Source organism: Simochromis diagramma, unplaced genomic scaffold, assembly GCF_900408965.1.
Source record: "Simochromis diagramma unplaced genomic scaffold, fSimDia1.1 OVJJ01000571.1, whole genome shotgun sequence".
Lineage (NCBI taxonomy): Eukaryota > Metazoa > Chordata > Actinopteri > Cichliformes > Cichlidae > Simochromis > Simochromis diagramma.
In genome coordinates, this window is record NW_024386885.1 from 3056503 (window position 1) to 3077038 (window position 20536).

Sequence of the window (20536 nt, forward strand, 5' to 3'; positions counted from 1 at the left end):
AAAATGACAGTAAGTTGAAATATAATCCAAAAATAATGGTGACTGAAAATGAACCTTAAACATTTTTAAATATGCATTTTAAAAGGAAAGAGAACACTACAAACAGCCGACGACGGGAACCCGAGTTTCCTCTCAGAATGGATGTGAACAAATTTAGGACGAAGTGGAAAAACTCAAAGGACAAATATGTCCCAGCATTTAGACAGAGCCTGGACTGTCAGCTGATTTAAAGTGTCAGATTTTTAAACATGCCAAAAGAAGGAAATGCACCAATTTAAAAAAAAAAAAAAAAAAAAAAAAAAAAAAAAAACAGGTTTAAAAATGGACAACTCGTAAATTTTAAGAGCTGTGGACCTCGTCAGGGTTTCACAGAATACAAGAAGCATAAAGTAAACCTTTAAACTCATAGAGGAAGTGACCCCGACAGACATTTATGTTTTGTGTGGCTGGAAACGACGTGTGAACGAGTTGTGAGTCTAAACATTAGCTGAAAGACACTAAAAGTAAGCCGAGCTATGCATGAATCCTGTGAGTCGGTGTGAAAGAAGCACCTTTCACATTAGACGGTTCATTTTCCAACAGTGATGAATGCACTCTCCTCCATATGTGTGCGAGCAGAGTGCTGGATGTTTGTGGAGGGGCTGTCGGTCTCCTCGCGGTAATAATTAGCCTTTCTCCGTGTGCGAGCACGGGAATAAAACTGGGGGGCTTTATTATAAGAACCTTATGATGGAGGTTATTAGCGCCGAGGTCTTGGCATGCCGATTGGCAGAGACACGGCGGCACATGCTGAATTCTGCCGATGACCTAAGGGACGGGGCTTTTGTGACTTACCGGGCATTTTGCCCGGCTCTTTGTTATGGCCATGTGTTGCCCTGAGAGCATGCTGCTCTTTCGAAAAGCCCCAGGTTCAAAGCCTCCCCGCCCGATTGGGGACTGGGGATTGGGCCAGTGCCAGGGAATAAAGAACTCCCAAACATCTAGCACAAAGACCCCTCTGACTCCATCCCTCCCTTCTACTGTCCCTCTCTTGCTCTTGTTTTATATCCTGCTCGCTCTCTCGCTTGGCCAGTCGGTCTGCGTTGTTTTAATCCCCAGGTCGGTCACTGCCGAGCTCCACGCTGCCTCTTTCTGTGTTGTCTCCCTCACTCTGCTTTATCTATTCATAACAAAAGCTTCCCGGATATCCAGCTATACCTTCCAGCCCTCTTAGCTGATCCCAGCTGGACAGTTCCCTTCACATCTACAGACACCCTCCCCGAGTCCTCTTCTCTCGCTTTCAGATCTCTTCAGGATCCTTCTTTTCATTGTCTTTCCGAGTTCCAGCTCTCCCTCTCAGTCTCTCCATCTCTGCTGACATCAGATGAAACCCTCCACAGACTGTGGATAAAGATAAGCCCTGTGAGATAGACTGTGTGCGTGAGAGAGAGTAAATCCTCCACCTCCAGCCCCCCACACCCTCTCTCCAACACCGGCTCAAACCCCTGGCACGTTCCTTCTGCTCAGGCTAGCAAAGCCGCTAAGCCAGCCTCTCCCTCTATCCGCCTCCCCATGCGCAGCATTAGCTAACCTGCTTTGTGGCTATTCGCTAATTAAAAACATTTACGGTGCTAGCCTGCGCGGGCCAAAACGGGCACGCTGCCATTCTCCACTGACCCGCCCACCCCGCCGATTCCCGTCTATGCACTCGCGATAGATCAGCCCAACAGGTGCTACGTTTGGTTTGCAGCTCACTCAGAAGTGAAGAATCAGGTGATTCTGCTTCATTTCTCCAGCTCCTCCAGGCTCACAGTCAGCAGCTGCAGTGTTGGAGAGACGTGAGCGCACACACTCACACAAATACAGTGTTTAATGCAAAGTGAAGAAAATGTGGCCTCGGCCAATAGGAGAGCATCTGTGAGTGGCGGCTTTGAAAGGGACCAATAGGACAAAAGGCCTGTATCGACTAAAAACGCAGGTGCACCATGATTAGCGGGCAGCAGCTGGTGAGGTCGCAAACGGACACGGGCACACAAACGCATGCTGGGCGCACACACACACACACACACACACACACACACACACACACACACACACACACACACACACACACACACACACACACACACACACACACACACAGTAAATGTTCTGCAGTCCTTTCAGAGCTCTCTCTGTCCTCCCAAGCTAACAACGAGCATTAGGAGCACATGCGGTACGGCGTTGCTCCGTCTCCCCGGCCTTTGATGAATAAAAAAGCAGAGAGAAGAATACACTGTGCCCAATCTGGCATGAGTTTGAAATGACTACTCTTTGAAAAGTGAGGGAGGAAGGAGAAGAGAGTGAGACGTAAAAGGGAACATAAACCTTGAGAGGAGCTTCACAGGGGAAAAGCTGATAAAAGATGAGTTTTTTAGAGAAATCAATTTCCCGTGTATATGGGTTTATGTTCACACATTCTGCATTTGCATCAGCGCGACACTGAAGGTGCGAGAGAGGGAGATGATGTGCGGCTCTTTGGAAGCCTCCATCAATTCCTTTCTACACAAATCCAGCACCGTCACGGGCAGCACCACCCCCTCCTTTGCCGGCTTTGCTCCTCTCGCTGTTATCCTCCCTCGAGGCATGCCATCATCAGCTCCAGTCCCGGAAGTCTTGCAACAAAGTCTGTCCCATCGTAATCCAATTTGCGACAGAGTGATGGGCAGCAGATAACTGCAAGAGGCACGCAATTTGGTTTGGTGATGTCATTCACATCCACTGAGTCAGAGCGACCGGGCGGCATGCCTAAAAGGAGAGGCTTTCCCTCATCATCAGTGAGTAAAATGTAAGGCTTCATCAAGGAGTCTTTGCTTCATTAAAGGTCTCCCTTCAGCAAATGAAGCTCCAAGGAAACTGCATAAAATCCAGAAATGGACTACGTGGCTGATTGAGCTGTTCAATTAAAACCCAACATCCATACGTCGTCAGGCCGTTCATTTGCACAGAATCTCCTCTAAGCCCTGGTTTTCATGGAGGCTGAGAGTCCATCAGTGTGGGATTGATAGCTGAGAAAGTAGATGAAATTCAAGCTAGTCATCTACAGCTAGCCTCGGGGACTCTGGGGAAACTGCTGCACGCTTCTGAGCAGAGGTGTTTAATGGTTGATTAGCAGTCTTTGGGAGTCGCCCTGTGCACCAAAGGCACTGTCCTCTCCGTTTTATCCCTCGCTGAGAAATCAATTAGCACAATTACAAGGCCTTAGTCCCATTAAACATTAATCACAGGGCGTCACGGTCTGAGTTAGCAGCTAGCTTTAATCGACGACTGACACGACGGTCTCGGCTTTACGGCGCACGATCTCATCAGACGGCATTTCAGCGATGATGCAGAAAATCAGACGTGTAACTCTCAGAGGATGGAGCGCCGAGCAGACTGCTGTCATCTCCACTTCACTCCAACATATCACAGACTGATATTTGATGCCAGTCAGCGTCTCTGTAGATGAGTGAGATATCCTCTTAGGTGATCGTTTTATTAAGGTGTGACGGTGGAGCTTGGATCAGGGAATGAGGAAAACTCTGAAATGTGTCAGTGATTATCCAAAACAACAGATTCAAATGAAAGTCAAAGGAGGTAGAAGACGGACGAATTCTGCTTCCACCTTTTTATTTGAACAATATCCAGAGTATGCAATGATGCCGTGATCCAGTCGCCTGAATCTTGGTCGCTGACCTGAAAACTGATCTGAAAATCTCATCTGTGCCAGCAGCAGTAGAGTTTAAAGGTCAGTGACTGATGGGGATGAGTCGGTTTACTCCAGCAGCATCGGCTGTATGAAACAGAGGCGCGCAGCCCGAACAGTGGAGCCAATGCGATGGTTTCACCCTGTCAGCAGAGGGCAGGTTTTCTGGGTGTGGAGGCACAAAAATGATCTCTTACTTCATTCATGACCTCATTAAACACTTTTCTGATCTCTTCTCTCAGTGTTTTTAACATTTAGAATGAAATAGACCTTCAAATGGAGCGAGACTTTGGAGGGTAACCTCAATGCTCCAGTTTCCAGTTGGACAAACCAACTGGTGATGTCCATCTTCCATGTACACTGGGCCTGATCAACCTGAAGGATAGATCTGCTTTTTAGACTTGTTTACATCCAGTTTCCATTTTTATTGGGACAAAATTCCAGTAAAGTGGAGGACAAGGATGAGACCAGCTTTGAGACTGAAAGAGAGGTTTTGTGCTGGCACTTTCACACTGAGTCCGCTGTAGGACGTAAAGGACATAAAGACACCGTTTCTATCCTTGACAGCATGTTGAGTCTCATCCCTAGTTCTGTGTGATGTATGTCACGGTACCTTAGACTGCTTTTAACTGCCGGTGTTACGCTTCTGTATGAACAGTTGTAAATCTGAAACCTGATTCAATCAGTTAAATTAATTCTTTGAAGCTAATCTCAAATTTACTCTGTCCTGATGATGGAGGCTTCCTGCTTCGGGCGGCCCTGTCAATGGGACTGTCCTTTTTGGCTTGTGTCCCTGTCAGCTGTGGGATCATAAGAAGCTTGGCTGTTCTGGTTTCCCCGCTGCAGCTCACAGTTAGCGGCCCGTCCTGCGGCCCTGGTAATTAGGGCTAAGAGGTTTATCTGAAGTCAGAGCTCTCAGGTCCTGGACAGATAGAGCTGACCAGGACTCGACTCTCCAGAGACCGTCGGTGGCTGTTTCTCATCCTTGGACCTCCTCCACCTCCCCAGCCCACTGTTTTAATAAGTGCCTCTTGTTTTGACTGAGGGTCTCTCAGTATCATCTAAGAGGAACAGGAGGTCATTTTCTTTTTTTTCATCTTGGTCTCGTTTGGCGTTCAGCTCTGCAAATACATCTCACACAAACCCAAGCTTGAGGAGCTGGGCGCTGTCAGCGTGTTGGGCTAATTTTACCCCTACCACCAGGCCAGGAGGGGCGAGGTGGGAGGGCACATTAAGGATGTTATTTTAAGCAGCTGAGTCAGCGCATAGGATGGAAGCAACCTGAGAGTTTATCAGAGGTGTGCGTTTGTCTGTATGTGGCCACTACACTGCTATTACAGACATGTATTGGTATATATTAATAGATGTCTGTGGAGTGATACTGTACTATGGAGTGCAAGGAATGCAGCCAGCACACACCCCAACACACACACACTTGTTTTCATATCTTAGTGAGGACATCTCATTGACATAATGCTTGCCCTAACCCCCTAACCATAACCCAACTAACCCTGACAATAAAACCACATTTTGAGCCTTAATAATTTTGGGGGGGATTTTGGTCCCCACATAGATATGTAAACATGCTGACTGACACACACACACACACACACACACACACACACACACACACACACACACACACACACACACAGCCTCCTTGCTCTCTGACACCGTGCAGCATTGTACACCTGTGCAGATGCAGGAGCGACCCACTACTGTCTTTAATTCCTTTAAACACACTTCCTGACACTCTGCCTCAGCATCGAGTAATCACCCCTACCTTGCGCTGCATGCAGCTCATGCTAGTGAAATGAAATTGCTCTTTTATTATCGTTATCATGTTGTCAGACCAGCTGCAGATTCAGCCCTTCTCTTAGTGCTGTTCAGACTTGGTGAGCTGCAAACTTCATTCCCGCAGGCTTTAGGAAAATTGCTAATCAGAGCAAAACTCAGCAGTGCTGATTTAAACCGCTGTCCTCTCCTCCTCCTCTTCCAGACAGCGAGATTGTTCCTGCAGACTGCCTGCGTCCACGCTCCTTCACCACGGTGCGCTCCTCCTCTCTGCGGCGTGAAGCGGACGACTCGCGCCTGTCCGTCAGCCTGTGCGACCTCAACCTGCAGCAGGAGGACGGTGGCCCAGCCCACAGCCGCTCCCACCGCCACACCCTCCACCTGGCCTCCACCTCCTCCTCCTCCAGCTGCCCCATCCCGCAGAACTCCCTCAATTCCCAGCAGTCCTCCCTCCTGCCGTCCACCCTGGAGAGCGACCTCCACTTCCACCAGCTGCGCGGCGCCCACATTAAGACGCTGGACGAGCAGACGGTGGCGCGATCCGAGCACGCGCGCGAAGAGCGCACGCTGGTCTTCACGAACCGGCCACTGCGCATCGGCGAGACAGTGTTCATCAAAGTCACCAAGTCCAGCCCGGCGCGCTCGGGCTCTCTGTCTTACGGTGTGACGTCCTGCGACCCGGCGGTGCTGCGCCCCAGCGACTTGCCCTACAATCCCGAAGCCCTGGTGGACAGGAAGGAGTTCTGGGCGGTGTGCCGTGTGCCGACGCCTCTACAGAGCAGTGACATCCTGGGCTTCTTGGTCAACCAGGAGGGGGAGGTCATCCTCAGCCACAACGGCGCCAACGTGGGCATGCAGGTGTGCGTGGACAACTCCCGCCCGCTGTGGATGTTCTTCGGCTTGCATGGTGCGGTGACACAGCTGAGGATTCTGGGTAGGTTACCATAATAACAAAGGTTAAACTACTTTTAGACCCCTGGCATTTTGTGTGATTGTAGGTCTTTATCTTATAATGTAAAGCAAATGAAAGTTACACATCAGAGGAACAAACTGCTCCATTATAACAGAAATTATTGGACTTCTCCAAAGGACTGAACAGCTCTAAGACGGTGATGCTGAACTGTGAGCCTTTAGTTGCCACCCGGCTTGTGACCACTTTCACTAAAAGAGGCAGAGGCCCAGGTTTGAGCGCCTCGGGCTGTTTTCCGAGTGTTGTTCCCCAGATGTTGTCTCCACCCTCTCCTGATCAAAGTAAAGCTGAATTATTTATCACGCAGGTTTGCTGTCGGTCCTTGTCCTGGTTTCATTGAACATAGCATTTGTTCAGGTGAGAAATCAAGCTCAGCCACGGTCCCACATCAGCTGATGGCTCAGCTGATTATCCTTCTACACATCCAGTTAGCGAGACTTCAGCTGCCTACATTTGCAGCACATCTGTGAGTTGCTTTGTACTGAAGCCCGCCTCACGTGTTCCCTCGCGTTTGTAGCTGCTGCTGCTTCCCCACCTTTGGGTTGCCACCCAGCGAATGAACATCAAGACAAATAACATTCTCAGAGTATTTAAGAGGGTCCAGAACTCTTAGAAAGGCTCCTCAGTTCAGGTCTTGCATAAGGACTGCTTCACAACACTGGTCCCTGCATCTGAAAAAGGTGACCAAGCGTCTGTTTGCTGGTCCTTTTGTTTTTTTTCAGACCCTCTGACATGTGAACATACGTGTTTGCTGTGACAGGAAACAGAGTCGGTAAGAAACTACGTCCCAGAGCACTAAAAGGTAATCTCACTGATCACCTGTCCCAAAAAACAACAGCGTGCACCTTTAAACTCTGGCCTGCGTTCAGAACCACAGTAGCACAACATCAGTGAAAGGTGTGCTGCCAGCAGAGCAGTCGAACACTGAACACGAATCAACCTTCGATGTAGGAATCAGTCAAATATATGGAAGCTCCTGTCTGCGTTACCTCTGCCAAACGAGAGGTTCGGCTGATTGTTGGTACTTCAACTGTGGATTTTCTGCTCTGGATTTCATTTTCTTACTGGCGCTCGTAGCAGAACGCTTTAAAACGAAGCTAATATATTGTGAACGCAGCATCAAGAGCTTTGATACGAAACTCAGATAATTGGGACGTGTACACTCCTAATGATCTCACCATGTTCTCTTTGGAGTTTCTTTGAGTTTTTATTATTTAACAGGGGGCAGTGTTGTTAATGAGGAGATGAGAACGGGCCAGATTTTAGCAACACAACAAACGTGCAACACAACAAAAGAAAAAGTTACAATGCTTCGAGATTTATTCCTCCATTATACGTCAGGATGTCCAAATGTGGCGAGGCACCCCACAGTCCCCCCTAGTGGTGGCCCTGGTGCCAATCAGTCAGTTTTTATTTTTTAATTTATTATTTTAAGACATATCTGCAAGTGTCACTAGTGCTCCGCCTCCTGTATGTGGAGCAACGAGCACCTTTTGTCTTTGACTGCACGCTCTATTCTCCATAGAAGAGTAATTGATGGTGAGAATAGCCATCCATTTAGCTCAGCGATGTGTCCGGAGGTCAAGAACTTACAGATCAGTGTATTGATCTTAATTTGTCTCGGCTCCCCACTTCCTCCCTGGGGTCCAATTCTATTTGTGTTAAGTGTTGAACGCTCTGACAGTGAGGCGGCTGAGGAAAACAACTTCTCAGTCACGGTCATGACTCTTTATTCACCAGAGGGTCAAGAGTTAGCGAGAGCGCTCTATTACTCTTGTTTGTCACAATATTTACAGCAGACGTCCCATAAAGCAGGAAGAGTCTAAACACAGTCATAGGATTAGCGAGAGGAGTAGACTCTCAGAGGAGACGAAAAACAGGAAGAGAGCGAGCAAAGGTGGAAAAGTGGCCACGAGAGGCTTCGGTGTGACCGAGACGACGTGAGGTCTCAGCAGGCCGGACACTTCGCCTGTGCGTCAGGGCGCCGAAGGTTTGTTTATGGTTTGATAATGACAGGAAAGTGTGTGCACTTCACTTTGCCCTGCCAAACATATACTGCCTGTCCTAAAGGTGTGCGTGTAAACGCCGTCTGCTATTAATGCAGCGGTTAAGAGGCGTGGCAGCCCAAACAGCTACGACCTTTCAGAGGTGTCACGAGTGTTTGCGTGGAGGAAGAGCATCTATAAATACCTGCTGCTTTTCTTCACCAGCAGCGGAAGAGGAAGCCGAGGTTAAAAGAAGTTAGAGGGGAATAACCTGCACTTTAACCAGCTCCTCATCAAAAGCCTCTTTGAAATCTCAGTTCTGCATGTTCGCTAATGTTGCCCTCTGTTAGCCTGACCCAGAGTAACGGTGACAGCTACGTCGATACGAATCACAGCGAGCTTGAGTGAAGCTCTGTGTAGAAAGCCCCTTTCCTTCCAGCTGATTGGCTGTTAGGCTCTTGTTTTTCATTCCAAACACATCTAAATGTCTCCTTTGTATCGGCTCTTATTACACCAGGTCACAGATTTTACTGTTAAATTACATTTTGACTACGACTATCTGCACCGCAGGCCATCTGGTTGGTCTGTGTGGACTTCCAATAATCGTTTACTGAAAACGGAAAGCCTTGGCAGCGCATCAAAACAGGAAGCTCAGAACAATGAAAGCGGTCCAAGGCGTGTTTTCTTATCGAGGCCCATCTTGGAAGTCCCGCCGAGGTGCGAATCATCTTTACTTTCCAGCTGCTTTGAATTAGGAAATGCCTCTTATCTCAAAGTTGTAACGGCCTGATTTATTGCTCTGTGTTTACTGGAGAGCAATTTAGCTCTCAGTTGAAGCTGAATTCAAACCACGCCTGCTAGAGGGAGAGACGTGTCCCAGCGGGCTCCTCGTCTTCGGGACGGCGGGATCAAACAGTCGTCGCTTCAAACAAAGCGTGAAGTAAAGGACCTTTTGTGAAAGCGACAGCTGTAGTCAAACAGGCACACGAGTATATGTGAGGTGAGCTGAGAGAGCTCAGACGGGGTAATGACACCGAGGATGAAATCAATACTTAATCAGTTCTGTTAGCCTTAACGACAGGAGGCTTTTAGAAGTTTCTCATTACAGTTTGTAAGAACGCCGTGTTTAACTGTATATGTGCATCAGTGTGTGTCTCTCTCTGTCAGAAGATTTCCATATCAGTCTTGATATTTAAAGGTGCTCTGTGGAATTTCCTCAGAAACGAGGCTGTGTACATTCAGCGCTGTTCACAGAAGCCCACAGTGGACATTCTCATCGTCTTGAATGCACACTTTTCCTCACGGTTCCTCGTGCGTTGAGCAGAGGTTGAATCATGCTCGAGGATTTTAAATCATGCACGTGTGCTAGCTAGTAGTTTAGGTGTGCTAGTAGTTTAGCTAGCACACCTGGGGCGATCGTGGCTCAAGAGTTGGGAGGGCCCCTTGTAATTGGAAGGTTGCCGGTTCGAGCCCCAGCTTGGACAGTGTTGGTCGTTGTGTCCTTGGGCAAGACACTTCACCCGTTGCCTACTGGTGGTGGTCGGAGGGCCCGGTGGCGCCAGTGTCCGGAAGCCTCGCCTCTGTCAGTGCGCCCCAGGGTGGCTGTGGCTACAATGTAGCTGCCATCACCAGTGTGTGAATGGGTGGATGACTGGATGTGTAAAGCGCTTTGGGGTCCTTAGGGACTAAGTAAAGCGCTATACAAATACAGCCCATTTATCATTTACGTTTCCTGACATGGCTAAATCTATGTCAGAAATCTTTATTCTATCAAAGGTATATTTGTGCAAATGTGCATGAATCAGTGAGCCACTTAATGACAACCTCTGCTCATGCGTTGACCAAAGGCTGAGTCATCCGCAAGGATTTTAAATCGTGCACATTTGCTAGCTAGCAGTTTAGCTAGCACACGTTTCGTGACATGGCTAAATCTATGTCAGAATTCTGCCAAAGGTAAATGTGTGCAAATGTGCATGAATCAGTGAGCCACTTGATGAAACATTTGCTTATAGTCCTGCTAGCGGTCTTTAATAATGTGCCTTCACTCCAGCTTGCTATTTTGAGAACCAAAGTGTCAAGTCTGGGCACATGCAGTGTGTTATAGGTGTCTAAATGGTGTACGGTAGCAAATATTTTTTTTTTACTATTGAAATTTATGCACTACACAAGTATGCTAGTGTTGACATGCTAGTGCCAGCACTGAGACACAATCTTGGAATGCTGAATTAAAACAAAGTTAAGTCGATTTTGTCAGGCTCACAGGCTCAAATTCAATTCAATTTTATTTATATGGCGCCAATTCACAGCAACAGTCACCTCTAGGTTTTTTTTATATTGAAAGGTAAAGACCATATAGAAAGACAGAGAAAACCACCACAATCAGACCACTGCCCCATGAGCAAGCAGTTGGTGACAGCGGGACAAAAAAACTCCCTTTTAACAGGAAGAAACCTTGGGCAGAACCAGGCTCAGGGTTGGGCTGATGGGAGGAAATGAGTCTCGTGTTCCACCTACACTAATGTGTGCACACACAAACATGATTGTTGTGTTAGAACAATTTACGTCCACATTAGTGTTTCCAGATTGTTCCAGAATCTTCATCCTGTTTTGACTGAACACGAACATCTGACCGAATTATTATTTCACGGTTGAAGTGTCGTCTCATGAAATAAACACGAGTTCCGTTTAATGACCACAGCTGTGATGTAATTAGATATGAACGCTTATGTGCGAAGTCATGGAAAAACATATTACCCGCAGTCAGGCGCTGTTTCGGTTCCAGCTAATGGACGAGAAAATGGTTATCACAAATTCATCTTAATCAGTCTCAACGTTATTTTGATCCATGCTAGCGTTTAACATTGTTGACCTCAGAGAACTTTACCTGCACGCAGAACCTGACGCTACCTGGTTTCCTCATGTTTTGCAAAAACTACTTGGAGGATTTATCCGTGCAGCTGATTTTGAAAACCCTGTGTTTGTCATTTTCCGGTGAGAAAAATGTGGTTTTGCTCTGAATCGAGGGCTGACAGGAAGAGAAACGCCTGTCGAGACATTAAACACTAAATCAAAGCAGTTCACTGAGTGATGGCCGACTTCCACGTTGGTGCTTTACTCTCTACTTAACCGTCTGGGTTTGCAAAGACACACCATCTGCAGGTTGACTTGATACTCAGTATTTTTCTGTCCAATCACTTATTAGTGTGTTTCCACAGAAAAGAGCTGAAAACTTGAGCAGCTGACAGCTGAACTTGGAGAGAGAGACGGGCGGCGAGGGGACCTTGTGCCTCGTGGCGTGGAAATGGGACACCCATCCAGTGACCCACTTCGCATGTATTATAGATTCCATTAAAATGTCAACGCGCTCGCGCTCAACTGAAGCGTCTCACCGCCCACATCCTCGCAGCTGCCACGCTCCCCTTCTCCTCCTCTTCTCATCTTCTGTCGGCCCAGCTGCTCCTTCCCTGACTTTCAGATCTTTCTGTTTTTTGTTTCCTCATCGTCGCTTCTTCTCCTCACTTTTTAAAGTGGGCAGAGTGTGACCCTAACACAGAAAGAGTGATATGCTCATTATGTTATAGATAAATACTCATTTGTTTGTGTCTTTATTAACATAGAGACTTCAAATAAAAATGTTCTTTGAAGGAAACCAGGCAGAGGAGTTTCCTGCAGTGGGCTCAGACGGGCTCTTCTCAGGCTGCAGGTACGATTACCCATCAGCCAAAGGTTAAGCAGCCCGTCAGACTCGAATCCTCCCTGTAAAGCACGTTCACTGAGAATGCAGCGCACATGCATACTTAAAGATGAACATTTCTGTCAGCTCCTCTGGATTTTGACAGCTGGACAGTCTGAAGATTGTGTTTACAGAGATTTCAGCGATAAGCTGGAGCTATGAGAGGGAGGCGGACAGACTTTTAACAAGATTTGATTTATTTCACACTCCTGGAAAACAGCAGCGGCCATTCTTCACACCTCGGCGTCTCACTCTTGTTCCTAATGTTCTTTGTTTTTATTATTCATTCGTGCTGCTCTGACAGAACTTTTGCAGACAAATTCAAACTCCAAACCAAGCTGCTGCTAATGATCACTTTTAATACCTGGAGTGTTTTCTAAAATTTCTTTTAGACCTGCATCTAATCATGCACACAGATACATGCATTCATACATATGCATGGGTGCTCACACACTCCGCTCTGTGCTTGATGTGGAGATAAACAACTCCGGGATGTACGACTGTGTCGTCCCTCCAAAAGAGCTCCTTTGTCTCTTAAGATAATATCTCCTCCACAGATAGAAAGAGACTATTAACATTTCATGCGGCGGGGTAAGCCGTGACCTTAAACTGGTATCTACCGAGCTGCTCTCCCCTCATCTGATCCAAACACACGCACTAAAAAACATCCGAGCCTAAGTGAGCATTTGTCCCGATAGCAGCTCAGAACAAGAGCTTCTCTGCAATTAAATGAAGGCCCACCCATTTTGAAGTGCTTTGTGAGGACAGCGTTTAGCAGAGGAAACGTTCGTGTAAACTGTTTCTCTCTGTTCCGCTCTTTCTCTTGATTGCTTTTTTTCTGTCTATAAACATGCCTGCAGAGTTTAACTCCTTCCCTCCCTTCAGAGGGAACTTAAGCCCTAAACATTCGCCCTCCTCTGCAGGCCTCATCCCTCCCCTCACACGCCCTGCGTGCCTCCCGTGCTTTGACAGCGAGAGGATCTGTCCACAGATGCTCCGATATGAGCTAAAGACGGACGGTTGATTGATTGGATGTAGACTACAGCAAAGACGTGGCCACAGAAAGCCGCCCCGCCTCTCGCAGCTGTTCGCGCCGGACGCTTTAATCTAGCGGCGAGCATGCAGGATCAGGGCTGGGCACCGCAGATCCTGCCTCAGCTACCCTGGGTGGGAGTTGCCCGCCTGCCAGAGGGATTAACAGGGAGAGAGGGAGGATTCGGCCCCGCGGAGGAACCGCTCGTGCCGCAGGGTGATCAGGCTCAAATAATCTGATGAAGGGTGGAACGTGACGAGTGCAGGAGCACCTCGTAGGCCGAGCGGCACTCGCAGCGTGAGGGTTTGATTCTGAGGTCTGGACACATTTTACATTCCAGTACATTATAGCTGCTCATCCTGTCACAGAGGATGTTCATGTGAAGGTCAAACGGCGCCCGGCTGCGTGTGTGCACGTCTCATGCTTCTTGAAATGATTTTCATCATAACATGCATAACCTTCTCCCCCATGTTGGAACGAGTATAACCACCATAAACCGCTCAGATGAAGCCTGTATAACAGCCCATGGAGCAGCAGGAAGGCTTGACCTGCATTTTTAAACATTAGAAGAAGCCTTTAATAAAGATTTGTCCCACTGACTAAAGACAGATGAACGTTGCTACCTTGAGGTCACCCAGTTTGGCACTGGGCTGTCACCAATTGTTTTGTTTTTTTAAAGAATAGAAGTGACTCAGACGGCGCTGAATAGGCTCAGCGACATCCACCCGTGCTAACGTGCCGTAACAGTCAGGCTCCTAACGCTTGTTTTATGGTACCATGGTTGTGTTTGCATGCGTATTAGCCTGCACAGAGCGGTTTTCAATCTATGCAAACATCCTGTGCAAACCTCCAAATATTTGATAGTGGGTAGCTCGAATACACACAGGTGAAACGGCTGAAAAACGTAGTGACAAACAAAGTTCACCAGGAACGGAAGAAGCACTAAAAAATCTCAATAAATACACTACGGAGAGCTCTGCAGGTGGCTGCAGGGGACACTTTCACTGTTTTCAGCTCATGGTTTCTAGCAGAGGCTCAGATCAGCTGTACCGCATACTTTGAACACGGCCTCCATCTGGTGGCACATGCTCTCTGCAGGTAATCGGGCTGTCCACTGCTCCCTACACTCAATACATTTGTCATTTAACAAAAAAAAAGGAGTGGACGAGTGTCTCAGGCTGTAAATGTGTTTATTTCTGCTGCAGAGTTGGATAGTTTAACTCACTGCTGGAGCCTCAAGTGGCAAAGCTTAAGAACTGCAGTTTTTGGTCCCAGAGAAGTGAAGGAGGAATCTGCACAATGTCTTGTGCAGCTTTTGTGTTGATCCTGTACACGAATCGAGCATTCTGCTAAGATAAGGAGTGTGACCACTGCCCGAGGCCTCCCCTTAGAAACAAATGTGTTCACTCAAGCTGCTAAATATGGTCTGCTACAGCGCGTTACGCACTGTACATACAGTGCAAAAACACTCTTGCAAATTCCACAGGGCACAGGAGCACCGGGGCAACGGCTGCTATGCAAACAGAAGAGGGTCCTTGTGTAAACCCAACCCTGCCAACGTCACCTCAGACAGATCGTCCTGCAGACACGTGCAGCACAGTCATTCCTTCTACCTGATGCAGAAGGAACCACGGCTGCAAGATGGGTGTGGTGTGGAAATGAGACGGTTCATATGCTACAGCTAGTTTGGACCAGCTGCACGTCAGAAAACGCTTGATTATCAGAGAACGATCAAACATATCAAACACTGGGTTTCAGGATGACACATCTCATGATATTTGAGCTAAAAAGCTTTTCTTGTAACTCGTAAAATATTCTTGCTATGAAGGTTAAATTTAGCATAACTTCATTAAATACGCTAAAATGATTGTACATAAGCAGCTGGTTGTTGGGGGGCGACATTCTGATGATTGGACTGGCTCCAAAGTGAAGTAGGTCTGCGTGTGGCGGCGTGTCGGGGCATCGGTTGGATTGATCAGGCCGCCGGTGCAGATGGCAGCAGAGCGATGCCCGCTGGGACGTGCGTTAGTGGCGGGCTGTCATCGTGATGTTTGCTCAGCGCTGACGGCACAACAGATGACTCTGGTTTCACTTTTTTCTGTCCGCTGTCCAGGAGAACACCGTGAACCGTTCCCCACTGAGACTCACTGCAGTGGAGTGATGCTTAAAACAAAGACGTGCTGAAATGCTATCGTTACATATCTTTGCACACAGCAGCTGACTTGTGATGCAGTTGTTAGTATGCTATATTCTGACAGTAAGCTTCAGACGAGGTAATTAAAGTAATCTGCATTGACGTTGAAGCAGCAAAGCATTTGATGGGAATTCTTTGAGGGCGATTACTTGCTCTGCAAGAACGCTCATTTGCATCATAATTTGCACTCTTTAGTGTCATTGCATTTCTTGTGACGCTGCACTATTAGTTATTTTAAACGACAAAGGAACCCACATGAATTCTCTTCCAAGACGAATGACTCTGTTTCCTGTCCAAGGAAACAGCGCTGCGGTGCTTTGTCTCTTGTTGTTTTTGAACAGATGCCCAAAGACCCCAAAAGCGTTTCAGTGGATGTTCTCAGGTCTCTCCAGCTTTTTATTAGTTTAAGTTCTTAAAAAACTCCCAGTGCACTCAGAAAGGAATCAGGTCGACTCAGATCTCAGTTTGGACGTTGAGCTCAGGATCAAGAAAGTAATGCAAACCATACAGCAACATATTAATGACGAACCTTGAGTTGTGGATGAATCATTCCGAACTTTGGTCCGTTTTCAGGATATTCACAGCTTCACATGTTCTATATTTAGTTGCCTGTTTGCCCTGAAGGACTCTCACACCATGAGAAACAAAATCCTCCAGTCTGATGAAATAAAGATTGAACTCTTTATCCTGAATGCCAAGCATCAGGAAACTAAGCACCGCTTATGACCAGGCCAATGCCGTCCCTAAAGTGAAGCATGGCGGTGGCAGCATCATGCTGTGGGGATGTTTCTCAGTAGCTGGGACAGCAGTCGGGCGCAAAGGAAAGATGAATGCAGAGACATCCTTGATGATAACCTGCTTCAGGGTACTCCGGACCTCAGACCAGGGCAAAGGTACCAACACGACGACGACGACCCTGACGAACAACCTTTAATTTGCCCAGACTTGTACCCGACTGAATATCTGTGCAGGGATCTGAAAACAGCTGCGCAGAGATGCTCAACATCCAACCTGATTGAGCTGACAGGTTCTACAATGAAGCCGCCCAAAAATTGGTTAGCCTAGCTCGTAGCATCATACTCACCTGAGGCTGTAATTTTGGAAAAATGCAGTAACGTGGAAAGAGTGAAGTTCTGTGAATATTTATGAATGCACTGAATTTACTGCAGAGTAAAATAACGATCAGACCATCAGGCTGCTGTGGCTAAGAGGCTGGAGTCTGGTCTCCTTAGCTAGCTGCTAACATCACCTGTGCTCTTTTTTTTTTAATTTTTTTTTAATTTTTTTTATTTTTATTTTTTTTTTTTTTTTGAACGAAAGTAACGTCTAAAGAGCCAAAATAAGGAGCTAAAATCAGTTTAAAGAGACGGGCCGGTGTCTGGAAGTGGTTTTCTGTGGATGTAAGAGTCATTCCACACAGATTTTACTGGAACATGTAGCACAGCTTCAAGCACACCTGTGAGCTTGAAGCTGTGCTACACCTCATCTGTCCATCCGTGAGTCACCGGCATTCCGAAATGTGTTCCCTAACCTTGCACTAGGAATTTCCACTTGTTTCCTTCAGCCAGGATGCAGATACAGGAAGATGCCTACTATTTTTTTCAAAACTCCTTTTCTCAAGAGGAAACGACGGAGCGTCTCTTTTCTCCGATGATGAATATGTTTGTACTTTTAAAATGCAAATTGGAGTGGTCTCTCTGTGCGTTCGAGCGCTGCCCGTTTAGTGGGGAAGAAGCTCATCCTGCTCTCATTGTCTGTACTCCTGTACATGAAGATGAAACAAAAGCAAAACACAGAAAGGTAGAAATGAAGCGCAGTCGTGCATGAGAAGATAATTTGATGTAGTGTCTTTGTTTCTTTTATCTCTGGTGCAAAAATCTGCTTTTGTTTTTGAATTATTTGATGTGCAGTGTACTAATCCAGTCTTTCTGACGTCTGGGCTGCTTTTTCTTCCAGTGTTTACATCACTGCTGGTGTCACTCTGTCGTCTGATGATCACGACAGACAGCAGCATCGTGTTGAAAAGACAAATTCTAGTGTTTTTGCTGTAACTGGCTGCTAAATTCACTCATCCAACACCCTGGCTGTATTTTCTCCGACCAGGCTCCACGCATCTCGGGGATCCGCGGGCCACGTCGAATCCCAGCTCGCCCTCCTCCTCTCCGCACACCCCCAGCGCCCTGGGAAGTGGCATCTCTGATCCGGTCCTGAACGGAGGTCTGTGCTCAGCCGCTTACTGCAGCTCAGCGGGGGGTACGTATACCCAGACAGGAAACTGCAACTGTAGAAGTAGACAATCAATCACCCCTCAGGGGACTCTGGGGAAGCCATTATAGGGTAGTGAGCAGATGTCATCCTGCAGTAGTTTGGAACAATGGCCAGCACTTCATGGTTCTGCTGCTGCAGCTGGAAGTAGGCAAATGTTTTCGGCACGTGTTCTTATGTCACGTAACTCTGTTTATGTAAATGGGACAGATGCAGTGTGTTCCTGTACCCACGGGGGGGTCGTTTTTAAAAATCGTTTAGCTTCATACCCAAAGTCAGAAGCTGCAAAGGTTTTTATGTAGAGCATCTTTAGGAAGTGATGACTGGCACACCACTGGGGATGATTTTGAGACAGCAATTTAGCCTCTGTGATCCATAAATCTTTGATCAACCAAAATTCAGCAAATGTTCTTCTCTTCAGCAAGAAAAGCGAACTTTTTGGAAGTTAAGGTCAAAAGCCAGGAGGTTAAAGCACTAACTAAAGTAAAGCCAGCACACAGCAGTGAATGAGTCTGGCATAAAGACAGAACTGCAAAGTTCATCGTAGGCTTGAACAAACATGTGTCTCTAGCTGCTAATCCCAACATAACCAGCAGCTTCTCTCAGTTTCACCCCGTGTGGATCTGCCCATTAATTCAGTTCGATTATAGGTTCATATTGTGAGCCAACAATCATGCGACTGCCTGTGAGTAATTGCTTTGGCGTCAGTAGGGAGGTAGGAAAACTGAGACAGAACCAGGCTCAGGGAGGGGCGGGGCCATCTGCTGCGACCGGTTGCTCAAGGGGATGAAGATGAGATAAAAGACATGCTGTGATTGTGTATAAACACACAGTGTAGTTTCCCTGTATGACATCAGGTTATTTGATGCATTGGGGTATCGAACACCTGTTTAGCATCGTCTTTGTGTCTTTGCAACAGGAACAACTCCGAATTCTCCGGCCAGCCTCCCCAAGTCCCCCACGTTCCCGTCCGGCCGCGGGCCGTGGTCCGACGAGTGCTCCATCTGCTACGAGAACACCGTGGACACGGTCATCTACGCCTGTGGGCACATGTGCTTGTGCTATACCTGCGGCCTCAAACTCAAGAAGATGTCCAACGCCTGCTGCCCCATCTGCAGGAGGCAGATTAAAGACATTATCAAGACCTATCGCAGCACGTAAGGGAACGGGCGACAGGACGACCTCAGCAAAACCCAGGGTTACAAAAAGAAAGGTTTAGGTTCAGGGAACATGAACTCTGGTACTCTGATTTGGTATTTTCATACAAATATTGGTGGCTGGTTTTCTCACGTGACCTTTTCCAGAGTTAATGCCACTTCACTGGGGAGGTCTCTCTGTCTTTAGAGTCACAGCCTCCGACAGGAAGTTCGTCCAAACTCTATTCTTGCCAGAAGTGTTTGCTTTCTCCAGGGCTCGTGGAAGACTTTGAAAGAAGAGCGGAAAAAAAACCAAACCGGCTTCAAAATTCTTTGATTTGTTGAACCGTGTCGTAAGATTTAGGAACTATCGCCCATTTGCGCCAAAGCAGATGAGTCCCTTTGGGTCTGAATGTCTCAATAGATCTTTTCGAGGATGACCGACGCTCCGAAATATGCCGTCAACGCGATTTACGACTTAAATGGTCTCAGAAAACGCACACCCGCTGCAGGTAATCATCTCAGTATGTCACAACTTGTGTCTGTGTGTTACTGAGAACTGGAAGCTCAGTCTGCATCACAGTGCTGAAGTGATGGACGTCTGTTAGTGTTGTGGTGATTATCAGTGAGTGACGTGTCTAGCGACGCAAGCCGGTGCTGAGTATTTTAAGTAGGATTGTAAGACCTCTTGTACTCGTATAATCTAATGTACCTTTCTGGTAGTTTTACTGCAAACGTTGGTGGTAGCTATATTGTTGTTCTAGCTAGCTGCTTGCTCTGCAATGTGGTTTGTTGCACTGAAATCTGCATCATCCTCTCAGAAAAGCCCCAAAACTGACCGAGAGGACCAAGACACTCATTGGCTGAAACAATCTACAAGCCATAGACTGTATATAAAAGAGGGACGTAGCCAGGTTACTGTGTGAAATTCAGTTTTGAAGCCTCGGCGTTAGCGTTTTCAGCTTTGTTTTTAACTTTAAAAATTGAGCAGAGTGGGGGAAACCAGAGTACACGCGCTCATTCACTGATGATTTGTCAATCGTGAATTGGACCCGCCCTCATGTATAGTACGCTGTTTTGTTTTAGCCCATATGGTGCCTTTTGCACTGACATAAAACTACTGAACATAAATTCATCAGGATTTTAATCTGCCGCCCCTGTTGTGCCAGGTTTAAGTCGCTTCTGCAGTGGCTTTACTTTAACACCTGCACGCTACATGCATCTTTTTATATACAGTCTATGCTGCCAACCTGCCTCCAGCAGACTCGGCAGCTCTGAATTCTTGAAAGGAAACAGGAAGTGGGAAATAAACAGCAATCTGGATACTCCTCAGGGCCTGCTATCTTTTTAAGAACCATCCTCCCAAACTGTACCTATATAACCCTGCCTAATACACTGTGAGTGCTCACGACAAATTGACAAGTCCTCACAAACAGCTCCCATAACACCACGTTAAAAAAAAAAAAAAAAAAATCAAAGGATTGTTGCCATGGTTTCCTGCCTTATCTCACAGAAGGTTCGCTCGTAGATGGACCGCGTTCTGTGCTTCCCCCAAACCCCGATGATTTACCAAATAATGCTGTTGTGTGGCACAGACTGTCACAAAATGTTCACTCAGAGGAGAAAAAGCACACATTCAAACTATTTTTCTAATAGAAATGCACAACATTTCCAGTATTTGATTATTAAAATGTATACTACGCTTTGTGACACCAGCAGCAGA

The 20536-nt window shown here is 47.0% G+C and overlaps 1 protein-coding gene across 2 annotated transcripts in view; it reads left to right on the top strand.

Annotated features, from left to right (window-relative positions):
* neurl1aa (neuralized E3 ubiquitin protein ligase 1Aa) overlaps positions 1-20319 on the top strand; it is a 95441-nt gene extending 75122 nt beyond the window's left edge. For both annotated transcript variants that reach the window (XM_040033553.1, XM_040033554.1), the window contains exons 5-6: positions 17516-17665; positions 18597-20319. In XM_040033553.1, coding sequence (XP_039889487.1) covers positions 17516-17665; positions 18597-18838 — 392 coding nt within the window. In that variant the 3' untranslated portion in view covers positions 18839-20319. The remainder of the gene's footprint in view (positions 1-17515; positions 17666-18596) is intronic.
* Positions 20320-20536: the final 217 nt, after the last annotated feature.